Below are 25784 nucleotides of genomic sequence, written 5' to 3'. Positions count from 1 at the left end.
AAGGCATTCAGTAAATGTGAGTTCGGGTTCCTCTCATGCCCCTCTTGCCACTCTTCTCACTGACCTCACCCCTCCTGATGGTCCATCTCATCAGCTCCGTAGGGGGCTCACATAGTCACTGGTCCAAGATCCCTCCCCTCTATCTCATTTCAAACCTGTGCTAGCCCTCCCAGGGCCAATGTTGGGAAGCCCACTACCTCCCAGGGGGCTTTTTTCATTTTAAGCCACTCTGAGACTACAGAGACTCTTCCTCAGATTAAGGCCAAGACTTCTGCCCACTGAGAACAAGCCTAATCCCTCCCTCTTCCATGTATAGGAATCACAGAATCATACATAGACTATTCCAGTCTGGAGAAGCATGGAGAAGTAATCCTTTCTTTGGACAAATAGGGAAAACTGAGGCTCACTAAGGACAAGTGACTTCCTATGAAATCCTATGAGTTTCATGACCTCTCTAACAAATGGGCTAATCCCCAGTGTTGCCACTTACTGGCTGTGTTACTCTGTGCGAGTTACCAACTCTCTCCAACCAGTTTCCTCCTCTGCAAAATGGGGTTAATAAATATTTTTCTCAAGGGTTGCTATAAGAATTACATGAAGTAATCCATGTAATGTGCTAGTTTCAAGTTAATTATCCACTAAGTGTTAGAGTTTATTATGATGTTATTGTTCTATAATACACAAATAAATTAAAAGTCATAGATTCATTTCCTGCCCCCCAAATTCTCTGAGTTGGGTCCTGTTTTATGCTTCAAGATCCCAGCCTTCAGGGAGCTCATAGTCTAAGAGAGGGTCAGACCAAGCCCCTTAGACCTGGAGAATGTTTTCTAATAGAGAAATGTCCCAGAGAAGCTTTGGATCTTTGACAGAAAATCCAAACACACAAAACGCTTTTAGTCCCTAGCCATGTCAACCCCATGGGAAACTTGGCCCTCATACAGCCAGACTCCCAAGTATACTGACATACCTTTCACCTGCTTACACACTCACCAGCCCACCGGGCAGTATAGCCCAGTGGTTATGGGTTGGGAATCTGGAAGCTGTTGATTCTGGGCTCTGCACTTAACAGCTGTGTGCTTTTGGATAAACCACTTCCCCTCTGGGGTAAAATGGGATTAAGAATAGTACCAATTTGGGTGGCACCTGTGGCTCAGTCGGTGGGGCGCCGGCCCCATGTGCCGAGGGTGGCGGGTTCAAACCCGGCCCCGGCCGAACTGCAACCAAAAAATAGCCGGGCGTTGTGGCGGGCGCCTGTGGTCCCAGCTGCTCGGGAGGCTGAGGCAAGAGAATCGCTTAGGCCCAGGAGTTGGAGGTTGCTGTGAGCTGTGTGAGGCCACGGCACTCTACCGAGGGCCATAAAGTGAGACTCTGTCTCTACAAAAAAAAAAAAAAATTAAAGAATAGTACCAATTTTATAGTGATGATTGAATGAGAGTATGTAAAAATATATATGCAAATACTCAATGGATCTAGTTTTATTTTTTAATTGCTCCCACATGTGTTCAACATGCCCAGGAGACAGCAGGCTGTGAACTCCTTGATTTGGCCTCTGCAAGCAGTGGCTCCTCCCCTCACCAGCACCCTCATTCCTGACTCAATCAAAGGGCAGAAAGAAGGAAAACACCCCAGCAGTCCTGTGGATTGGTCTGTTCTAAAGAGCTGCTGTAGGCCCTGCCCCCTCCCTGTTGGGGCAGGCACGTGGCTCCAGTTATGTTGGGCTGAGCTGCCTGTGGGTGACTCAGCAGCACCAGTGCCTGCCCCAGCCTGATAAGTGTATATAAGTGTGTGTGTGTGTTGGGGGTGGACAGGGAGGGCTCTGTGTTTCTGAGTTTGTACATGGGGAGTACGTCTGGGAAGATGTTTGTGATCTTGTGTATCTCCTGTCTTTGTGTATTTGTATGTGTGTGTACATTGGTGCTTGTGTGGGTGTGCCCTCTTGTGAGTTTGTATAGAGGGTGTGACTGTGTCTGTCTGTGTGTCCTATAAACTGGTTGTCCTGGGCCCCAGGCGCTGGGAGCTAGAAAGTTCTGCTCTGCTCTCAGGGCCTCTCTACCCAGGCACCTGTGTATGTGTGTACCTGTGTAGGGGTGGGTGGGTGAAGGTGGCCTTGTCAGTCACTGCACTGGGGGAGGCTATCACTGCCTGGACATGAAGCATCCTGCCCCACTTCATTGGCAGAGGCCCCACCTCCTTTCCCAGATCACAGGAAGCAACCTGTGAGAAGCTCACATTTAGTGATCCTGTCATTTTACATGCATTCTCTCATTTTATCTCATCGAATCATCACAGCCAGAAATGTTCTGGAGGGGTCAGAGGCTCACAGAGAACTAAAGTGACAGCCAAACATCACACAGCTGAGAGCATGTGAAGGTGACAGGCAGGGGGCAGCTTTCCTCCCTAGGCTGAGCACCCAGTTCCCTGGGGCCTGTGGGGGACTGATAAGCTCCGGGTGCAGAGGAAGGGACCTGTTTGCGTCTCCCGTTCCTCCTCTGAGAAGGCCCGGCCCTCTGGCCGACTCCTTATCCTGCCAGAGCCTGGACACTGCCACCAGTTTCAAATGGGCTTGAGCTGGGTGATAAAGAGGCCAGGAACAGAGTGGGGTGGAGGTGGAGGGTGCATATATAGGAGCGTCTGTGCCTTCAACCAAACTTTATTGAGCACATTAGTAAAAGTTGGCCAATACCCTACTCAGTCCAAGGGGGATGAGAGTCACAAGACCAAGCCACAAAATATGGTAGAGAGGGAGGTAGGCAAACTCAGGCCTAAGGCAGGGGGTGTAGCAGTTGCAGATTAGAATCCCAATTCTATTATTATTATTTTGTGTGTGTGTGTGTGTGGTTTTTGGCTGGGGCTGGGTTTGAACCCGCCACCTCCGGCATATAGGACTGGTGCCCTACTCCTTGAGCCGCAGGCACCGCCCAGAATCCCAACTCTATACAAAATACAGTAGAGAGGGAGGTGGGCAAACTCAGGCCTAAGGCAGGGGGTATAGCAGTTGCAGATTAGAATCCCAACTCTATACTATATAGAAGGTATCTGCCCTCCTAGCCTGTTTTCCTTCACAAGGCCTGCCTTTCCCAGCCTCAAGACACTAGAAGGGAAAACCATTTGTAAACTGTGAGTTGCTCTCCATACATAACAGACATTCCTGCTGTGATTCATGGCCTCCCATGAGGAAGGCCCTAACATACACAACTGTGTACCCAAAGCTCATATAGAGGAAAATGATTCCGTCTGAGGGATGGAATAGAGAAGACTGTCTGGAGGAGGTGACCTCCCAGCTAGACTTTTTTTGTTTTGCAGTTTTTTGGCCGGGGTTGGGTTTGAACCCGGCACCTCCGGCATATGAGGCCGGCACCCTACTCCTTTGAGCCACAGGCACTGCCCCTCCCACCTAGACTTTAAGGATGGTTGGGCCCTGTGGCTAACACCTATAATCTTAGTACTTTGGAATGCTGAGGGGGAGGTAGGAGGATCTCTTGAGGCCAGGAGTTCCAGACCAGCCTGAGCAACATAGCGAGATTCCCATCTCTAAAAAAAAAAAAGTAGCCAGATGTGGTGGTATACACCTGTAGTCCCAGCCACTCCAAAGGCGGAGGCAGGAGAATTACTTGAGCCCAGGAGTTTGAGGTTGCAGTGAACTATAATCTAGTTACCACACTCTAGCCCACTCTAGCCCTGGGCAAAGTGGTGGGGGGGAAAGGATGAATTCACTACATGGAAAGTGGAGAGGGCCTTCCAGGTGGAAGGACAGGCTGCAGAAAGGCCTGGAGGTAGAATAGTGAGGAGTTACTTTGGGAACACAATATAGTCTGGCATATTTGAAGCACAGAGTGAATCATGAGACCAAATTCTGGAAAGCCTCAAATACTAGGTTAAGATATGGAGGGACATGGCAGCTCCCGTAGCTCAGTGGCTACGGCGCCAGCCACATATACCAAGACTGGTGGGTTTGAGCCTGGCCTGGGCCTGCTAAACAACCATGACAACTACAACCAAAACAGCCAGGAATTGTGGCGGGTGCCTGTAGTCCCAGCTACTTGAGAGGCTGAGGCAAGAGAATCACTTAAGCCCAGAATTTGAAGTTGCTGTGAGCTCTGACACTATGGCACTCTACTGAGGGAGACATAGTGAGAGTCTTCCACAAAAAAAGGGGGAAAAAAGGGCAGCTCCTATGGCTCAAAGAAGTAGGGTGCTGGCCCCATATGCCAGAGATGGCGGGTTCAAACCCAGCCCTGGTCAAAAACTGCAAAAAAAAAAAAAAAAAAAGGAAAAAAAGATATGGAGGGACAGACATTGGGGATGGTCAGTGAGTCTTTGAGGTAGAGGGAGCTATGCTCTATCTGGAGTATAGTAGTCATTGGAGGAAGAGGTGAGGAGAGAAGCAGAATTGGTGGGATTGGGGCCCTTAGCTCCCTAGAAGGATGCCATTGAAGTTTGGGCTGATCCCCAGATGATGTCAAGATGGGCAGACTCCTCCCAAGGGAGAGATGAGAGTTGATAGGGATGGAGAAAAAGGCAAGTCAAACGCTCCAGTCCAGGGAAGAGCCTGTGCATGGGCACAGAGGGTGCCTTCAATGAGCATTTAAAGGGTCTGTAAAGCCCCATTGCTCAGGAGTTCCTCTGGGTTCACTGCATTGTGGAGGGGACCAATCCTGCCAGCAGAGCCCCCTCCCAGGAGAGGAGCCACCTCCAGAAGGCCCTGTTGAAACAGCAATTGGTTGGCAATGATTGTTAGCTTATTATATCAGCCAGGTGTTTCACTAACCTGTGCCTATTTTACAGATGAGTAAAATGAGGCAGAGAGAGGTGTAGTGATCTGCTCACTGTCACACAGCCAGTACATTACTACACAAGGCCAGGAGTTGCTATGGGCAGGAAAGGGCAGGAAAGAGCTGAGAGGAGTGTGTGAGGACAGCTGAGATTCTGACTTCCTTGGGATTCTAAAACCTGGGCGCAGTGGGCGCCAGGGTGAGGGAACAATGGTGTCTGTCGCCCCCTTGAGGTCATGAAGCTGCTGGGGCAGAGGTGCAGAGCTGAGCCTTCCAGGCTGCCAGAGGGCTAAGACCCTGGGCAAGTGAGGGGTGAGTGTGAGCCCACAGGTGTCAGATTCAAGGCAGGGGTTGTGGTGAAAGGAAGAGTTTCTGAGTGGTACTGTCTCAATTGCAGCCTCTAGGCTTGCACAACTTGCAGTGAGGCCCCAGTAAGTCCCTTGTGTTTGCACCTCACTTCTTTTCTCCTGGCCTTTGAGGAGCCAAAAGAGATCATCTTTTATTCTTTGAAGACTGCTTACAGCCTTTATTCTCTCCTTGCAGTTGAGGAAACTGAGACCTAATGGACAGAGCCAAGATTTAGGAGCCTGAAGCTTGTTTGGGTGCCTTCTTAAGAAAAAGAATACAAAGTTGCAATACAAAAGGCTTAGAGGGGCAGCGCCTGTGGCTCAGTGAGTAGAGTGCCAGCCCCATATGCCAGAGGTGCCAGGTTCAAACCTGGCCGCTGGCCAAAAAATGCTTAGACCTCTTCAAAGGCCAGAGCACACAGCTGGGAAGGCGGGGGAGTCAGAGTGGAGGGGCACAGTGGGTTAGCCCGCTGAGGTTAGCACTGTTCACTTTTCCAAACTGTACAGAGACATATGACCTTAGGGCAGTACCTGTGGCTCAGTGAGTAGGGTGCCGGCCCCATATACCAAGGCTGGCGGGCTCGAACCCAGCCCTGACCAAACTGCAACAACCAAAAAATAAAAAATAGTCGGGCATTATGGCGGGCACCTATAGTCCCAGCTATTTGGGAGGCTGAGGCAAGAGAACCACCTAAGCCCAGGTGTTGGAGGTTGCTGTGAGCAGTGTGACACCACGGCACTCTACTGAGGGCAATAAAGTAAAACTCTGTCTCTACCAAAAAAAAAAAAAAAAAACAAAGACATATGACCTTGTGAACACAAGGCCAGAGTCCCTCCGAGAGCCTATTCAAGTGTGGAGCCACCGCTGGAGTTTCAGTAATTCTGAAGCAAGAGCAAGGTCTGGGTTCTCCCAACCCAGGCAAGTCTTCCACCAGATCTCTTAGAGCTTCCGCCTGGCACTGAATCCAGACTCACTGCTCCTTCTGCATGGCCACATCCTAGGGGCTGGGCTGCTCTAGCCAGGACTGCTTGGGGATCATCTGTTCTATCCAGTCAAATCCTCTTTTGCATTCGGGTTTGGAGGTCTAACCTCATAAGCCCCAGGAAGTCTCCTCTGCCTGCTCTTGCCTCCTCAGTCAGTGCCAGGTCTATGCTTGGCACCCCGAGGTCGTTGGTCAGCATGGAATTGTTTGAGTCCCCACAGTGCCATCCGTCTACTGTTGCCCGTGAGTGACCAGTCCAGATGGACACATCCTGAGCCTCTCCTCTTGCAGCCGAGCCTGGGCTGGGTACTGTGAGGTGGGGCTTGAGAGACACAGAGTGTTCTCAGACCTAGTCCTTGCCCTTTTCTAAATGTTTAGGCCCAAGAAGAACTTAGATATCAACTAGTCAAAGTGGTTGTCAAACTGTTAATAACAGAAGTCCAACGTATGCAACAGAGGGAAGCGGGTTGTTACGAGTGAAGCGGTAGGCGTATCGGGTGTGGGGTCAATTTGTTTGGCCTCCCCCTGTGCTGCTCCCTGCTCCTCCCAGTCCCTCTAAGGAGCCATGAATTGGAACCATTGCTCTAATTCAAGATCTTTGTTTGAACAGATGAGAAGACCAAGGCCTGACAAGGGTAAGAGACTTGACCAAGGTCATAGAACAAGGTAGCAGCTAAGGCTGGATTCAAACCAACATCTGCTTGACCTTAGGTTTGAGATTTCCTTGCTCAGCCTCTATACCAGTTAGGGCTGCACCATCTCTTTCCACCCCTGACCTGCCTCTCCCTGAACCCTCACTCTGGATTCTCTATCTATTCACAGAGCCAGGATGATGAAGAGAAACTTCCAGAAGCCTGTAGGAGTGCGAAAGCAAGGAACCTATTTGGTGCCTCCACCCTGGAATGAGGACAGGGACTGGACTTCTAAGTAGAGAGCCTGCACACAAGGTATGTCAAAAATAAAACAATATTTGGCCAGGCTCAGTAGTTTACACCTGTAATCTGGGAGGCCAAGGCGGGTGGATTGTCTGAGCTCCCAGGTTCGAGACCAGCCTGAGCCATAGCGAGACCTCATCTCTAAAAATAGCCAGGTGTTATGGCGGGCGCCTGTAGTCCCAGCTACTTGGGAGGCTGAGGCAAGAGAATCACTTGAGCCCAAGAGTTGAGATTGCTGTGAGTTGTGACGCCATGACACTCTACCAAGGGTAACAAAGTAAGACTGTTTCAAAAAAATATTAATAAAATAATAGTTGAATGAATGAATTCGAGACTACAGCTCAGGATAGGGGAAATCATCCCTCCAGGTTGACCTTGTCCACTCTGGGTGGCCTCCTGATCCCCTTGGGGTGGGGATCTGGGATGGGCTTCTTGCAGGTAGTAAATGTTCTCAGGGTCTTCCTTCTCTTTCTCATCATAGCATTGTCCTGACTATCAGAGGAAGCCACTGTGTGACCTTGGGCAAGTCACTTCCCCTCTCCCTCTGAGTCTCCATGTCTTCATTTGTTAGAAATACTCACTTGAGGGCGGCGCCTGTGGCTCAGTCAGTAAGGTGCCAGCCCCATATACCGAGGGTGGCGGGTTCAAGCCCGGCCCTGGCTGAACTGCAACCAAAAAATAGCTGGGCGTTGTGGCGGGCACCTGTAGTCCCAGCTACTGGGGAGGCTGAGGCATGAGAATCGCTTAAGCCCAGGAGTTGGAGGTTGCTGTGAGCTGTGTGATGCCATGGCACTCTACTGTGGGCCATAAAGTGAGACTCTGTCTCTACAAAAAAAAAAAAAAAAGAAATACTCACTTGAAAGGAGTTCTTTTATTTATTTATTTAGTTTTGAGACAGAGTCTCACTATGTTGCCCTTGGTAGAGTACTGTGGCATCACAGCTCACAACAACCTGAAACTCTTGGGCTTAAGCAATTCTCTTGTCTCAGCCTCCCAAGTAGTTCGGACTACAGGCCACACAACGCCTGGCTATTTTGTTGTTGTTGTTGCAGTTGTCATTGTTATTTAGCTGGCTGCGGGCCAGGTTTGAACCTGCCAGCCTCAGTGTATGTGGCCAGCACCCTACCCACTGAGCTACAGGCGCCGCCCTCTTTTTTTATTTTTTCTTTTAACAGTCTTACTCTGTCACCCTGATCTAGAGTGCTGCGGTATCAGCCTAGCACAAAGCAACCTCAAACTCTTGGCCTCAAGCAATCCTCTTGCCCCAGCCTCCTGAGTAGCTGGGACTACAGGTGCCTGCCACGATGCCCAGCTAGTTTTTTCTATTTTTAGTAGAGATGGAGTGGGGGAGGAGAGTGGGGGGTGTCTTGCTCCTTCTCAAGCTGGTGTCGAACTCCTGAGCTCAGGCAATTCACCCACGTCAGCCTCCCCTAGTACTGGGATTAAAGGCATGAGTTACCATGCCTGGCTTCAGTAGTTCTTTTTCTGTGGGTCTGTTTGTTTGAGACAGTATGTCACTCTGCTGCCTAGGCTAGAGTACAGTAGCATCACCATAGCTCACAGCAGCCTCAAACCGCTGGATCCTTCTGCCTCAGCCTCCTGAGTAGATGGAACCACAGGCATACACCACCACACCCAGTCTTTAAAGTGTTTTTAATTCTTTAAATCTAAAGAGCTATTAGGACTTTTTATATGCCAGGTGCTACTTAAGGCAAATGGGATTGAGAAAACACATATTGTGTGTTTAGATACACAATAGACAACTATTTTAAACTGCACACAAATTTTATGGACACCCCGTATAACAGGGATGCCAGTGCCTGACACCTGTTGATGGTCAGTCAGCGGTAGCTCTCCATCTCACCCCACCTCACTCATTCACGTCACTCGGAACCAGTTCCAGTTCCAGCGCACAGCTCTTGAGGAGGAGAAAGGGATGAAGCAATGGAGAAAGGCAGTGGGACTCAATCAGGGTGCTGGTGCATGATGCGGACGGTAGGTGGCAGCAGTGTCCGCAAAATGAGCCTCGCCTCTGTACACTTCGCCTAAGTTTCTAGCAGGCCAGGGGGTTCAGCTGTGCTGTGTATGAACAAATGTGTGCTCCAGTGGAAGGTGTGCATACAAAGAACTACACGTGTTGGCTCGGCTCAAGTGGCTAAGGCGCCAACCACATACACCTGTGCTGGTGAGTTCGCATCCAGCCTGGGCCCACCAAACAACGACGGCTGCAACCAAAAAATAGCGGGGCCTTGTGGCGGGCACCTGTAGTCCCAGCTACTTGGGAGGCGGAGGCGGGAGAATCGCTTGAGCCCAGGAGTTGGAGGTTGCTGTGAGCTGTGATACCACGGCACTCTACCCAGGGTGACAGCTTGAGGCTCTGTCTCAAAATAAATAAATAAATAACTAAGTGCACGTGCCTGCCTGTAGTGTACTGCATGTGTACATGTGAATGTGAATGTGATGGGTGCCCAGAGTACCCAAGGTGTGGCGTGTGTAGGGGGATGTTTGTTCACAGTCAGAAGTGTGTATGTATCTGGATTCTGAGTCACTGTAGGCCTATTTGAAGGTGACTATGTGGTCCGTGTGAACACTTCCACCTCAGTGCAGCACTTAAACTTTTAGGTCCTGGCCCCCTGGAGCATCTGACGGAAGTTTAGATCTTGCAGTAAGGTACACAGTTTGTACCCTGTAGGACTTTGGAATCATCTGTGGGGTCCCTGGGGGTTCCTCTGGGTAAGGGAGGAAATACACCCAGTGTTAATAGAAGGGAGAACTGTGGGTGGGGTGATGTTTTCCCCCTTTTTCTATGTTTATCTGGTTTCTCAGTTTCTTTCTTTCTTTCTTTCTTTTTTTTTTTTTGTAGAGACAGAGTCTCACTTTATAGCCCTTGGTAGAGTACCGTGCCATCACAGCTCACAGCAACCTCCAACTCCTGGGCCCATGTGATTCTCTTCCCTCAGCCTCCCCAGTAGCTGGGACCACAGGCACCCGCCACAACGCCCAGCCATCCTTTGTTGCAGTTTGGCCGGGGCCACCACCCTCTGTACATGGGGTCGGCGCCCTACTCACTGAGCCACAGTTGCTGCCCTCAGTTTCTTTTTTTCATTATTAAATCATAAACACGTAGATCATGTACACATTAAGGCATGTATGGGGTACAATGTGCTGATTTCATATACAATTTGAAATGCTTACATTACACTAGTTAATATATCCTTCACCTCATTTACTTATTGTGTTAAGACATTTATACTCTATACTTAATAGATCCTACATGTACTCTTTTTTTTTTTTTTTTGGCCAGGGCTGGGTTTGAACCCGCCACCTCCGGCATATGGGACTGGTGCCCTACTCCCTGAGCCACAGGCGCCACCCCCTACATGTACTCTTGCAATATGCACCATAGGTGTGGTCCCACCATTCACCCTCCCTCCATCTGACCTCCCCTCTCCTCCCTTCTTCATCCTGGGCCATAGTTGTGATCTATCTTCATATGAAAGTGTGAGTGATTGTAAATTGGTTTCATAATAGTACTGAGTACATTGGATACTTTTTCTTCCATTCTTGAGATACTTTACTAAGTAGGATATGTTCCAGCTCCATCCATGTAAACATAAAAGAGGTAAAGTCTCCGTCTTTTTAAAGGCTGCATAATACTCCATGGTATACATATACCATAATTTGTTAAGCCATTCATGGGTCAATGGGGCACTTGGACTTCTTGCATGACTTGGCTATTATGAATTGAGCTGCAATGAACAGTCTGGGGCAAATATCTTTGTTATAAAGTGATTTGGGTCTTTTGGATATATACCTAGTAGAGGAATTGCAGAATCAAATGGCAGGTCTATTTTTAGATCCCTGAGTATTCTCCAAACTTCTTTCCAAAAGGAGTATATTAGCTTGCATTCCCACCAGCAGCGCAGTGGTTTCTCAGTTTCTATAATAAGTATATTTTACGGGCGGTGCCTGTGGCTTAGTGAGTAGGGCACCGGCCCCATATGCCGAGGGTGGCGGGTTCAAACCCAGTCCCGGCCAAAATGCAACAACAACAAAAAAAAAATAGCCAGGCATTGTGGCGGGCGCCTGTAGTCCCAGCTACTCGGGAGGCTGAGGCAAGAGAATCGCATAAGCCCAAGAGTTAGAGGTTGCTGTGAGCCGTGTAATGCCATGGCACTCTACCGAGGGCAGTACAGTGAGACTCTGTCTCTACAAAAAAAAAATAAATAAATAAGCATATTTTACTTTGATAGAGGACCAAGAAACCTTATAAATGTTATTGATTGATTGATTGATTGATTTTGAGGCACAGTCTCAAGCTGTTGCCCTGGTTAGAGTGCTGTGGCATCACAGTTCACAGCAACCTCAAACTCTTGGGCTCAAGCGATTCTCTTGCCTCAGCCTCCCAAGTAGCTGGGACTACAAGCACCCGCCACAATGCCCAGCTATTTTTTTTGTTGTTGTTGTCGCTGTTTTAGCTGGCCTGGGCCCCTACCCACTGAGCTACAGGCGCCACCCCTCATAAATGTTATTGAGGAAAAGAAAACTCCTAACATGCACATATATCACATCATTACCCGGATGCTCTCACCCCTGCTGGGTACACACAAGCACACTCACCTTTACAGCTGTCCTTCCCAGCCTTAGAAGGAGTTGACTCTGAGTAGAGCTGTCAGGCCTTTTGTAAAGTGTCCTTGACCTGAATCTGTGTGGCCAAGCAGTCATCTCCATCGATGCAGCCTGGCAGCCCTGTCTCCCCCTCACAATCTGCATTGAGGGGTGTTGAGATCCCAGTCTGGGTGGATCCCAGTCCACCTGGTACTCACCACCTTGACCTGAGCAGACCCCCAGGTGGGCAGCCCTTTGACTGAGGCCTTCCCCGAGACTAGGTCTCTGAAGGGAGGCTGCCCCAGGAGAGAGGTTGGGGGCTCCAGGCCCTGGTGGCCTCTTTTTTTTTTTTTTTTGGCTGGGGCTGGGTTTGAACCCACCACCTCCGGCATATGGGACTGGCGCCCTACTCCTTGAGCCACAGGCGCCGCCCCCTGGTGGCCTCTTAAGGGTCACATGTGGTAGGGAGGCAGGTCTAGGTAGGAAGTAATTCCCCTCCAGAGAGTTATTTATTAACCACTAGGGCCAGCAACTACTTGAGAACACTGAAAGAGGTGGAGAAGTCTCTCTGGATGTGAGGTTCTAGCTCCCAGCCCAGAGCTGCCTTGAATGCACACAGGGGAGGTTCGGGGTTTCTATGGCCCGGGGATGAGTGGTGGGGGAGGTGGTGGTCACAGAGGGGCAGGGGATGAGAGCAAAGGGGGCATGGGGAGGAGAGAGGAGGAAGAGGGAGTCAGTGGGAGCCCTGAGAGGCATGTGGAATGGGCAGGGCTCTGAAGGACAAGGCATTATACTTAAATTGGAAGGGGCTGCGCAGGGAAGAGGAAGAGCCAACTTGGAGGGTGGGGTAGGAAAGGGCAGCAGGAGGTCTGGATTAGTTCTGGGCATGCTCTAGGAAGTGGCTACACCTGCCTTGTATGTCTGTTTCTCACATCAAACTGGGGCTCTCTTTATTATTATTTTTTTTTTGAGAGAGAGAGAGTCTCACTCTGTTGCCCAGGCTAGAGTGGCTGTGGTGACTTCAGCCTAGTTCACAGCAACCTCAAACTCCTGGGTTCAAGTGATCCTCCCGCCTCAGCCCCCCGGTAGCTGGGACTACAGGCGCCCACTACAATGCCCAACTAATTTTCCTATTTTTTTTTTTTTTGTAGAGACAGAGTTTCACTATACCGCCCTCGGGTAGAGTGCTGTGGTGTCACACGGCTCACAGCAACCTCTAACTCTTGGGCTTACGCGATTCTCTTGCCTCAGCCTCCCGAGCAGCTGGGACTACAGGCGCCCGCCACAACGCCCGGCTGTTTTTTTGTTGCAGTTTGGCCGGGACTGGGTTTGAACCCGCCACCCTCGGCACATGGGGCCGGCGCCCTACTCACTGAGCCACAGGCGCTGCCCAATTTTCCTAGTTTTTTTAGTAGAGAGGTGGTCTCACCTAGGCTTGGTGATTCACACCTATAATCCTAGCACTCTGGGAGACTGAGGCAGGTGGATTGCTTGGGCTCAGGACCAGCCTGAATGAAAATACTAAAAATAGAAAAATTTAGTAGAGAATATTAAAAATAGAAAAATTAGCTGGGCCTTGTGGCAGGCTGATTTTTTTTTTGAGACAGATTCTCAAGCTATCACCCTGGGTAGAGTGCCATGGCATCTTAGCTCACAGCAACCTCTGATTCTTGGGCTCAAGAGATCCTCTTGCCTCAGATTTTTCTATTTTTAGTAGATACACGGTCTCGCTTTTTATCAGTTGGTCTCGAACTGGTGAGCTTAAACAATCTACCCGCCTCAGCCTCCCAGAATGCTAGGATTACAGGCATGAGCCACCACACCCGGCCTGGCAGGCTGATCTTTAATTCCTGAGCTCAAGTGATCTGCTGCCAGCCTCAGCCTCCCAAAGTGCTCAGATTATAGGCATAGGCCACCATGCCCGGCTGACCTGGGGCTCTCTTAAGGACAAAGCTGCATCTCCCCTCTGAGACAGGTGTACACATCCCCTTGGCATGAGGGCGTAAGTAGGCAGATGAGTCACCCCCATACTAGGTACCCCCTCACAAGGGACCACAGAGGTGAGCCAAAGAAACAGCCAGAGATGCAGATACTGAGAACAGTGTTTACTTTATTGAAAAAACAGAGTTGGGTCCTTGGTGCCAAGATGGAATCTGGGGTACACAAAAAGCCAGGTGTTTCAGTCAAGCTTTGTTTTTGATGTGCCTGCCTCCCTAACCCTGAAGTGTGGCAGCTCCAATTACACGCGTCCTCCTGTCTCTGGGCAAACGCCCAGTGGATTTTACCAATAGATGTCTGTTTCTGGAACATGAGGGAAATACCTCGGCTCTCTTCCAGAATGGTGGAGTCCTCAGAATCCACCAACTCCTACCTCTGCCCCTCTACTGTGCAGAGGCCCAGAAAGGACAGAGACCTGCCCAACATCACAGCAAGGAAATGGATAACAGAAAGTCTAACCTACATGCCTTGTCTCCTGTCTTGGGACTCATGCCAAGAGGAGATTCTAGAAGATGAACCCCATCAGATGGATGTCATCTGCATAGCACCGGCCTAGAGACTCCTTCCCCAGGACACAAAGGCTGAAAGGCCCTGACCTGTGCCAGAGCCAGAAAGTGACCTTTCTTCCTTTCAAGGCTGTCTCCCCACTTCTTGGGTCCCTGGGAGGGCAGTCCTGATGAGGACAAAAGAGGACAGTCATTATGAGGCACCTGGGGAGAAGACATCCTCTTGAAAATTGATTCTCCAATGCGTGCTGCCTCCCCTTCTGGAACTCCAGGAGATGGTTAAAAGAGAAAGTCCTTTCCTCCTGACCCACCTACAGCATTAAGAAACATGGGTTGGAGCAGGCACAGCCTAATACTAGATAATATTTGAAAAGCTCTGTTTGCTGAGCACTTGCACAGGCACATCACTCATGCACTTGGCAGAGGAACTACCATGTGCCACATGCATTTGCTCAGAACACTTCCTTGACCAGAACAGACAAGATCCTTCACTGACAGCCTCTTTATAAATTTTCTCAACTTCTTACCAGGTAAGTGCTGTCATCTGTGATTGAGGAAATGGGCTCAGAGAATGCAATGACTTTCCTAAGGTCACACAGCAGCCTGGCAGGCAGTCAGAAATTCACAGAGCAAGCAGGACGTCCAAGGCAGGGAGGGAATGGATGGAAAGAAGGACCTACCAAGGTCACAGCAGCTTTTGGGCTGACTGGGCCTCTGCTGCCAAAGTGATGAGGCCCAGAACATGGCACAGGGAATGTTTATCTCCATGACTGACAGCTGGATCTGAGTCTCCCTGGGGCCCTCTGTGTAATCACAGTGTTTTCTCCTGGGAGGCAGGAGAAGGAAAGCAGGGAAAGTGGACTTGACGGACCTAAGATGGGCCAATCACTAATAAGTCACATCATCTTGGGCAAGTCATTCCCTTCTCTGGGCCTCAGTTTTCTCATCTGTAAAATGGGGTAATAGCGATAAAGCCTTCCTCGTGGTCCTGCTGTGATGACCGAGTTACTCTACATGACTGGGCATGGGAGGCTGCTGCACATTGACCCACTGTGCCGCAATGGCATGTGTGGAAGCGCTCTGCCCTCTGGAAACAACTGTGCACAGGGTGGGGCTCATGCCTGGGGATGGTGTGGGGGCCAGAACCTGGGCACCCTACCCGTGCCACATTCTTCTGCATCAGTATGTCCATCCTGAGGGTCCTCACCAACCCCTCTCTAAAATTCACATCTTGAATTTCCAAACTGCCTACAGTCAGCGCTGCCCAGCCAGCTGTCCTAGTCTCCCGACTCCCAACACCTGCAAGCTCAGAATAGGAAACCAGGTCCTGACTCTCCCATCACTCTGCCCAGCGTATGCCCAGAGTGAAATGAAGGAATAAATAACAAAAGAGAATGTGTGTATGTGCTCTGCATGTGAGTGCTGGGACCAGGACCTTGGGCATCACTCTGGGCTCTGGAGTCCCTGGGGCAGTTCCCAGTCTGGACTGACAGCAATTGCCAGGCGGGGCAGGCAGCCAGGAGCTAGGCCCTCGGCTAGGGATCTGTCTCTGACAAAGAGAGGGGCTGGTCTTTTGACTGTCAAACCCGGATCGTTCTTCCAAGTCCTTTGAGGACACTGGTGGCCCCACTCTACCTTGAGTAGCATTTCAAATTCCAAGCTAAGCAAACCTGCTGCCTCTGGCACGGCATAGTTATTAGTGAATAGCTCTGTACTGCGGGCCTCCTATGAGCCAGGCTCTTTTTTTTTTTTTTTTTTTTGTGGTTTTTGGCCGGGGCTGGGTTTGAACCCGCCACCTCCGGCATATGGGACCGGCGCCCTACTCACTGAGCCACAGGCACCGCCCATATGTGCCAGGCTCTTTAGTAGGCACTCTGCTCACAGCTTTCAGAGGGAGCTCTTGGAAATGAAGCAGCTTGCTTAAGACCACGCTGCTAGCAAATGGCCAAAAAATCCAGCCAAAACCAGGACTCCTGAGACTGACCCATTCCCTCATCTTAGATGTAGGAGGAAACAGAAGCTCAGAGAGGGCAAATCCCTCATCTAGGTCACAGGGCACACAGCCAGGTAGGTTCAGAGCTGAAATTTGAATTCAGGTTCGGGTACTGTCCCAGCCATGTAGGAGACTGAACTTAGGGGCTCTAGCTTCCTCCCATCACCCTCTTGCCCTCCTTAACCCCATCCTCTTATGACACTTGACATTACCCATCACTCCCTCCCCTGGGAACGCCCTCCTCCTCCAGTTTCCATGGCAGCACATTCTCCCCATCCTCCTCCTGCTTCTCCAGCAGCTTCTCCCTCTCCACAGTGGCTCCTGAGCCTAGGAAGCACGGGGGTCCCCAAGCCAGGTCTTTGCTCTCTCATCATCACTCTCCATGAAAAGTCATCTACTTTTCCCTTTAGGCCTCTAGCTCTGACCCTATATTGAAGCTCCACTTTTTTTTTTTTTTTTTTTTGAGACAGTCTCACTGTGTCACCCTCCACAGAGTGCATGCTGTCACGGCTCACAGCAACCTCAAACTCTTGGGCTTAAGCGATTCTCTTGTCTCAGCCTCCCAAGTAGCTGGGACTACAGGTGCCCACTACAATGCCCAGCTAGTTTTTGGTTGTAGTTGTCATTGTTGTTTGGCAGACATGGGCTGGATTCGAACCTGCCAGCTCTGGTGTATGTGGCTAGTGCCCTAGCTGCTGAGCCTTTTTTTTTTTTTTTTGAGATAGGGTCTCGCTCTGTTGCCCAGGCTAGAGTGCAGTGGTGTCATCACAGCTCACAGCAATCTCAAACTCCTCAGCTCAAGCAATCTTCCTGCCTCAGCCTCCCCAAGTAGCTGGGACTACAAGTGCCCACCCCAACACCTGGCTGATTTCTCTATTTTTTTGTACAGATGGGGGTCCTACTATATTGCTCAGGGTGGTCTCAAACTCCTCAAGTGATCTTCCTGTCCTGGCTTTCCAAAGTGCTGGGATTATCAGCATGAGGCACTACGTCAGGCCCAGCTCCACTTTACAATAGTAATATTGCCACTTAGAATGTGCTTAGAGCCGATTTAAGTGCTGGGCCCTACATTTATACATATATTAAATCCTCACAACCACCATGAAGGAAATCCACTCTTCGTAGGAAACAGGTTCAGAGAGGGAAAGCCAAGATTTGATTCCAGCCTTAACCATGACATCTATTACATTAGGAAGTGATATGAGGGCAGCGCCTGTGGCTCAGTGAGCAGGGCGCTGGCCCCATATACCGATGGTGGTGGGTTCAAACCCAGCCCCGGCCAAACTGCAAGAAAAAAAATAGCTGGGGTTGTGGCAGGCACCTGTTGTCCCAGATACTGGGGAGGCTGAGGCAAGAGAATCGCCTAAACTCAGGAGTTGGAGGTTGCTGTGAGCTGTGATGTCATGGCACTCTACCAAGGGTGATAAAGTGAGACTCTGTCTTTAAAAAAAAAAAAGAAGAGATATTAAATTTCAGGACATTTTTAAAACCAAGAGCAAAATCTTCCCTCCTGCCTAGAGAAAGAAGAATGGAAATTTTGGGGGAAACATACCTACTTTGCAGTTTTGAGAACCCTGTGATGATCTAGAATTACACTGTCAATTTCAAGCTTTAAAATGCATCATGCATAGTACATTTTGAAATTGAAGATTTGGAGAGCTTCAGGAGGAACAAAAGTTCATAGAACATTGTCCTTTTCCTTCAGATTTTTCTATCTGGTTTTAAGCCTTCAAAAACCTCATCATAGGGTTCCAGCTATTAAGCCCTTTCCACAGTGATGCCTGGAATTACACTGCCCTGAGTTCTGCCACTACTAACAGGCTCTGTGACTTATGGGCAAGTGGCTTCACCTCTCTGAGCCTCAGCTCTCTTGTCTAGAATGGGGATAACAGTATTCTCTCCATTGGGCTGTCATGAGGACCAGCGGGGGTAAAGTGCACGAAGCACTGGGCACAGAGCCTGCCACACAGAAGAGCTGGGTTAGGCCCCATGCTCCAGGAGCATCCAACTTGGGTTGGATGGGTGTGCCAAGCACTTGGCCATCCCATGCTTTTCTACACACTTTCCTCTTCTTGGTGGCCCACTCCTGTTCATCCCTTAAGGACCCCTGACCCTTTCTCACCTTTTAGAGAATTGCTACAAACATGTTCTATTAAAAAGCTAGAAAAGGCAGTTCCCTGTGACACCCCCCTGGGGCTCTGTCACTACTCATCACACTGAGATAGAATCATGTTTGTGCTTTGTCTCCCAGCATTGGCTCAGGCCTTCTGAGGGCAGGGCCACGTCTGACTCATTTCCGAGTCCCAATGCCTAGAGTGCATGTCTTGCATAAAATAAATTTCAATACAAGTTTGCCTTACTTTAAACGCACAAGGTCTGGACCTCAGCCCCTGCTGTACCCAGGACAAATTTATCTATCAGAAAGGGTAAAAAGCAGCCGGATCTGTAATAGCCACAGGAGACGGCAGTGAGCAGACTTCAAGCAGCCTTGAAACAGGCCTGTCCTAGGAGGGGGTTAAGGAGACACAGTCTTTGCAAAGACAATAAATAGCCTGGCTCTAACATTACTTCATTCAGGATTCTTTTCTGGTTCCTAAATTTGTCCCCTTTCCCTGCCATATCCCCACAGCATTAGTAAGAGGAGTCCAAGATGATGAGTGTCCAGGAGTGTCCCTGGCTTGCTGACACCCCCCCCCCCGCCCCACTCAGGCACAGAGATCTCTGTGGTCTATATGGGTGGTGAAGGTGATCTAGGAAGGTTAGGACCCCATGTCACAGTGGCTTAGCAGGCTGGATCTGAGAGCTGGGCACTGCCCCATAGCTTTCCAGGCCCCAGGGGAGCCATTTCCTGAAGGGAGAACATCATCAGGTCTGGGGCTTCTGGGGACTTCACCCTGAGAATGGGGCTGTGCTTTGCCCACTAAGGACATCCCTTCCCGAAATGTGCCCAAAGCCCATCTTAGGTGCCTAAGCCTTCAACCCCCTGAATGATTTTCAGTCCCTGCTGGAGTGACAGCCTCCCAGCTTTTGTTCCAAAGAAATAGCTGTCAAAGGAAAAGAGGTATATTGTTTCTTTATCTTTTTCCTTTTGTTTGAGACAAAGACGTCAATGTCTTTCCATCTGTCCCAAAAAGGAAAGAAAATTAAATTTGTTTTTACAAGGATGTCAGCACACTGCTTCAGGAGGGAGTCAGGGGGGCATTTCTGAGGCAGTGTCTGTAAAGGAAAGGGGGGGATGACACATGGGGTAGGCACTGGGGGAGCAGAGATCTGGGAGGGCTTGACTAAAATGCAAAACAAATGAAGAGAAAAGCTTCTGTGCCCAGCTCCTGGTGGTCACTGCCCTCAGCAGCTTGCAGAGAGCAACTGGGCTGGAGCAGGTGGGAGACCTGGGGAGACCGGGGGGAAAGGCACAGGGGAACACACACTGATGGCAGCGTCACAGTTATGAAAACCTTCTTCCCCCAGTCCCTTCCAAGTCGGGTCCCCACGCGGGCAGTTCCAGTTCATTGGAGTCACTGACACCAGACACACGTTGGGAGGAGGGAAGAGGATTTCTTCCAGGTTCTTATCAGGTCCCAAGACCCAGCACCAAGTCTGATGCAATCATGCTTCTGATACCCGCCACCCAGTTCCAGATGCCACTTACCAACCACCGGGCTCTAAGCAGATGGTCCTCTGTCCTCCAGTACCTGGACCAGAGAAGCCAGGGCCCACTCTCCACCATCCACTCTCCAGCTTGAAGGCCTAACCTCCAAGCAGGAGCTGCCTCTCTCCCTCAGACTACCCAGCACTACCACCTCAGACCACCCACCACCACCACTTGTCACAGAGGCCCACTCCAAGTTTAGGTTTTGGAGCCAGGGTACCTTCTGGCTCCTGAAGCCTCTGGGGACCCTACTCCAACCAAGCCCATGTCCTATTACTCTATCCTAGAGCTGCCTTACTGTCCTATCCCAAGCCCCACTGGAACATAGTACTGTGGCCACTACTTCGATGCTGAAGGATCCCTGCACGTTCCAAGCAAATAAATGTTAGAGAGAAAAAGTATATTGTTTCTCTCTCCCTCTTTCTGTTTCTTTTATGTTCATCTTATTTATAGAAGTGTCACATCGGAGCTAGACCCCAGCAAGTCCTGCCCCTTGCTAGAACTCAGAGGCTAGAACTCTACCCCATAGTCAAGGCCTTAGCCCCTGCCTGGGAGCCCCTTATCTTGCTACCAAATGCTGAGCTGTAGCCATGCCGACTGTCCTGTCCTGTCTCACTCCAGAAGAGGCCCCTCCCCACTGCACAGAGGTCCAATCTTGCAGCTCAGCTCTCAAGTAACTGTCCCCACCACTGTCCCTCCTGGTCCCAGACCCAGAGAACCTCAGTTCTCAGGATAGACCCTAATTCCCGAAAGCCCCTTTTTTGGTTAGAACTGCAGGCTGTCCCATGGTTGAGGCCCAGCCACTGGGGAGTCCCTATTTGGGGGCCCAGTTCCAGAGTCACAGGTCTTGTTCCACTCCCCTGGAGTCCCTAGTACCCGCCCCCCCCTCCCCCCAACTAGAGCCGTCAATGACGGGTGCGCCTGCCCCAGAGGTTATCACCCTATGGATCCTGACATCTGCCTCTCCACTGCCCGGCCCCCTTCTCCAGTAGAGGCCTGGCTGCAGGTTCCAAGCCTCCAACCTCTACTGCCCCATTCTAGATCGTGGCCTGCGCCTCCCGTTAGGACCCGGTGTGGCGGCAAGGTCACTTCAGAGGGGCGGGCGGGGGACAGTGGCGGCCTGGCCTGGCCTGGTCAGGCGGCGGCGCCACCGCCAGGACCATCGGACGGGGTGCAGGCAGTGACCCGCTCGCGAGCGGTGGCTTCGCGGGTGCGGCTGAAGCTGTTGGGTTCCGGGCGACCACAGGGCTTGCGGCAGAGCTGGCGGAAGCAGCGCTTGAAGTTCTCGTCCAGGAAGGCGTAGAGCACGGGGTTGAGGCTGCTGTTGGCGTAGCCCAGCGCGATGCACAGGTGCAGAGCGGCCACCACGAGCGGGTCGCGCCGGTCGATGTCCACCAGCGTCCAGACGATGACGAAGATGTGGATGGGCGCCCAGCACACCACGAAGGCACCCACCACCACCAGCACCATGCGCGTGATGCGCCGCAGACTGCGGTCTTTCTCCTTGGAGCCCGACAGCAGGCGCACACTGCGCAGGCGCAGCAGCATGAGGCCGTAGCACACGGTGATGACCAGGATGGGCACCACGAAAGCGAAGAGGAACACGCAGATCTTGGTCACTGTGTCCCAGTACCAGCTGGGGCTGGGGAACTGGAGCATGCACACCACTGCTCCGTCTGGGTCAGGGAAACAAGAAAAGACAGACAGGGGGTGAGGGTCTGTGCACCTACGGGGCCCTGCCTATTTGCCCCCCCCCTTCTAAGACTTGGTCAGGTCCCACCACCTCCTCCTGCCCTTTGCTCAAAGTGATTCTTTTGCCTATAATTTTCCCCTTCGCTTTTTTTTTTTTTTTTTGAGACAGAGTCTTAGTTTGTTACCCTCAGTGGAGTGCTGTCATAGCTCATAGCAACCTCAAACTCTTAGGGTCAGGCAATTCTCTTGCCTCAGCCTCCAGAGTAGCTGGGAATACACATGCCTATCACAACACCGGGCTATCTTTAGAGAGGTCTGGCTCTAGCTCAGGCTGCTCTGGAACCTGTGAGTTCAGGCAGTCCACCTGCCTGGTCCTCCAGAGTGCTAGGATTACAGGCGTGAGCCACTGCACCCCACTCTCCTCCGCTGCTATACTTTGAGAACTCCTACTCGTCCTTAAAGACCCCGGGAGGATTGGCCCTTATCTTGGAGGTCTTTTATGCTTTCTCCCAGCCCACTTCTAGGCTTCTATGTCCACAGGTGGCATGAACATGAAATAATTTAGCCCATCCCACTAAATGGTAGTCATTATGATAATGGAAAACATCCCGACCCATTTCCAAACTAGCGCTAGTGCAGAGGTTCTCAACCAGTGGGTTGCAACCCACAAGAACTGTATTAAAGGGTCGTGGCATTAGGAAGGTTGAGAACCACTGCAGTGGGAACAGTACCACTAAGTCATTAAGGTGAGTTAGGAGCAGGACTCCAGCCCTGCTGTGGAGGCAGATTACCCAGCCTCTTTGAGCTTTAGTAGAGTGGGACTAACAACAATGCCTACCTCTCATTGTGAGGACTGATAGGCTAAGGCACGGAGAGCACTGTGGGGTCCCAGCTTTTGGTGCACTCACAGGGAAAAGAGACACATACATGTATGAGGCCAGAGCCCAGGCTTCCAATAGCCTCTTTTTTCTTTTTCTTTTTTTTTTTTGAGATAGAGTCTCACTCTGTTGCTCTCAGTAGAGTGCCATGGCATCACAGCTCACAGCAACCTCAAACTCTTGGGCTTAAGAGATTCTCTTACCTCAGCCTCCCAAGTAGTTGGGACTACAGGTGCCCACCACAATGCCCAGCTATTTTTTTGTTGCAGTTGCCATTATTGTTTAGCAGGCCCAGGCTGGGCTGTAACCCACCAGCCTCGGTGTATGTGGCCAGCGCCCTACCCACTGAACTATGGGCTACCTGCCAGTGGCTTTTTGATAAGGCCACAGATCTGAGTTTAACTTCAAGAACTTCCTGACAGCCAGGTATGCCAGGAGATAGGAAGGGCACCCAGGATGGAATGAGGTCCCCGTTCCTGGAGTGTGGTCTTGAGCTGGATGAGAACTTTACTGTGGGACACTGTGTGATTCTAATAAGGCCTGGGACCGACCCAGGGGACTCTCAAGGTCTCTTGCTATGCTAGGATTTAAGGAGCCAGACAGTGGGATCTCAGGACATTAGGCTGGCAGGACTCCTAGTAAGGACTGAGTCCAAAGCTTGCACTGTACAGATGGCAGAACTAGGCCCAGAGAGGAACAGCACTTGTTTAAGGACACACAGCAGGTGGTATACAAAGCCAGAAAGTGCTGATAGAGGAATCTGTGTGTGAAAGTGTGTGGGCTGAGGCAGCCCATCTGGTCCTGCCCCCAGCAGGGTTGCAGTTAATGGCCAGGAAACTGCAGGCTGACAGTGAAGAAGGGGCCCTACTGCTGCATCATGACCAACTGCTAGGGCGGCGCTTGTGGCTCAAAGGAGTAGAGTGCCAGTCTCATATGCTGGAGGTGGCAGGTTCATACCCAGCCCTGGCCAAAAACTACAAAAAAAAAAAAAAAAGACCAACTGCTAAGAGGCCAAGGACACTGGGGGCTCTGCCCTGGTGAGGGTCAAGGGTGACCAAGAAGCCTCCCATTAAGCCTATTTCCTTCTCCTACCCACAGCACTGACCCTCTGCAAACCTCTACTAAGGGAACCAAGAGGAGCAACAGATTTGGGGGCAAGAACCGTGGGTTATAGGCCAAATCCCACCAAATGCCTGGTTGTGTGACCCTAAGTAAACCACCTGAACTACCAGTTTGATGAAAATATTTCAAATTGTATATAAAACCAGCACACTGGGCGGCGCCTGTGGCTCAGTCGGTAAGGCGCCGGCCCCATATACCAAGGGTGGCGGGTTCAAACCCGACCCCGGCTGAACTGCAACCAAAAAATAGCCGGGCGTTGTGGCAGGCACCTGTAGTCCCAGCTACTCGGGAGGCTGAGGCAAGAGAATCGCTTAAGTCCAGGAGTTGGAGATTGCTGTGAGCTGTATGATGTCATGGCACTCTACCAAGGGCCATAAAGTGAAACTCTGTCTCTACAAAAAAAATAAATAAATAAAATAATAAAACCAGCACATTGTACCCCATGATTGCATTAATGTACACAGCTATGACTGAATTAAAAAAAAAAAAAGCAAAACACCTGACCTCTCGGATTCTGTTTTCCTACAGTCAAATAGAGGTAGGAGTCCCTGTATTGTCTATCTCACAGGCTTAATTACTTACCAGCTGCTATTTACTAGGCCTTGGCAATGAGTCAGGCCTTGTTCTAAGCATTTTATACATATTACCTCTTTTAAACTTCTCAACACCCCAGGATATGTAGCTCAAGAGAGGTAGTTAGTTACTAGACTACTTTTCTACTTTCGTCTAGACTACTTTTTTCCACTTCCTTACATCGAGGTGGGCCCATATGACCAGCAGTCACTAGGAAGGGATGGGCCACAGCATTTAAGTGGTTGTGCTTTCTCCCTACTCCCTCTCCATATTCATTTGTTGGCCAGATCCCAGCAGTGGAAGATTCAGAAACCATCAGTAGGAGCCTGGGTTCCTGAACGACTGTGCTCCTCTTACATTGGATTGTGATGTGAGTGAGGAATAAACTTCTACTGTTAAGCCTCTGAGCTTTGGAGAGTGTGTATTACAACAGCTATCCTAATACAGGCAGTTACTTTAATAATTGCCATTGTATTCTCAGGAAATACACCTGTCGTCATTGTCTGCAGGCCATTTTCCAGGCTTTGCTTTAGTCATCAGGGCCAATGGTTTTCAGACTTGGGTGAAAGGAAGTCTGGGATGGGACTTCAGATCTTACGGCCTCCATTGCTTCCTGATCAGTGATATTCTCACCCTACTGGCCATCCCTCCATCTCCCTATAGGTCCGTCATCCCACACGTTCTTGGCCCGCCACCTGCATGTACATGGACCAGCCATCCGGAATTCCATTCATAAATTCATAAATTCCCTTGGCTAGGAACCCACAATACATTGACCAGTCATTCATCCTCACATAGTTAACCATTCACATTCCTATTGGCTGACTTCCACACTCCCACTGGCTAGCTGTCACACTTCCATTGATCAGCAATCCACACCTCCACTTGTGAGCCACCTATACTCCCTCCTAAGCACTAGGCAAGCCCACAGAGGCCCATGTTCTACCTCCTGTGGTCAGTGGCCTGTGCCACAGCTAACTCACTCACCCCGGGGACGGGTCACAGCCATGACCATGATAGGTACACCAACACCCGAGGCCAGGACCCAGATGCAGATGTTGATCAGCTTGGCCTTGGCGGGTGTGCGGAAGTCCAGGGCCTTGACAGGGTGGCAGACAGCGATGTAACGGTCGACACTCATCATGGTGAGTGTGAAGATGCTGGTGAACATATTGTAGTAGTCAATGGAGAGCACAGCCTTGCAGAGCAGTTCACCAAATGGCCACGTCTCCATCAAGTACTTGGCACTCTGGAAGGGCAGTGTGCTGGTGGCCAGTGCATCGGCCAAGGCCAAGTTGAAGATGTAGATGTTGGTAGCCGTCTTCATCTTGGTGTACCTTAGAAAGAAATGCATGTATAATTGATCCCGTTTCATAGATTTAAGTTTTACATGAGAATTAGAGAAGTGAAATACTTGCCCAAGGTCACACAAAAGCTCAGGAACAGGGGTGGGACTAGAACTCTAAACTATCTAATTCAGGATCACTCCTTTCTACTATAACAGATTCAAAGGGATTTCTTTGGCTGTGGGTGAGTTTGGCAGAAGGTATTCTATGAAAGGTATTTAACCTTTCATTATATTTTCATTATAGAGCTACTAAGCTACTGAGCAATATAATTAAAGATAAAACTGAGCTCTAGAGAAAAACAGATCTACGTTTTAATCCTGCCTGAACCATTTATTTGCTGAACCACTCTGGGTTAGTAACTTGAACTCTCTGAGCCTCA

The 25784-nt window shown here is 50.3% G+C and overlaps 1 protein-coding gene and 1 long non-coding RNA gene across 4 annotated transcripts in view; one reads left to right on the top strand and one right to left on the bottom strand.

Moving 5' to 3' along the window:
* The first annotated feature begins 1686 nt into the window (after positions 1-1686).
* On the top strand, positions 1687-10247 carry LOC128575243 (uncharacterized). Of its 2 annotated transcripts, XR_008376957.1 has the most exons (5): positions 1687-1771; positions 5316-5443; positions 6925-7049; positions 8846-9707; positions 9903-10247. It is a non-coding gene; the product is annotated as an uncharacterized LOC128575243 (long non-coding RNA). The 2 variants fall into 2 exon arrangements; XR_008376956.1 differs by having other exon boundaries at positions 5316-7049.
* An 8663-nt stretch (positions 10248-18910) lies between these two features.
* The window catches only part of OPRD1 (opioid receptor delta 1), a 44395-nt gene continuing 37521 nt past the window's right edge, over positions 18911-25784 (bottom strand). For both annotated transcript variants that reach the window (XM_053576447.1, XM_053576448.1), the window contains exons 2-3: positions 25044-25393; positions 18911-21467 (exon numbers count right to left, since the gene is read on the bottom strand). In XM_053576447.1, coding sequence (XP_053432422.1) covers positions 20926-21467; positions 25044-25393 — 892 coding nt within the window. In that variant the 3' untranslated portion in view covers positions 18911-20925. The remainder of the gene's footprint in view (positions 21468-25043; positions 25394-25784) is intronic.

Source organism: Nycticebus coucang, chromosome 22 (assembly GCF_027406575.1).
Source record: "Nycticebus coucang isolate mNycCou1 chromosome 22, mNycCou1.pri, whole genome shotgun sequence".
NCBI lineage: Eukaryota > Metazoa > Chordata > Mammalia > Primates > Lorisidae > Nycticebus > Nycticebus coucang.
The sequence above is the reverse complement of the archived record's forward strand: the minus strand, read 5'-3'. Positions and strand labels throughout refer to the sequence as shown.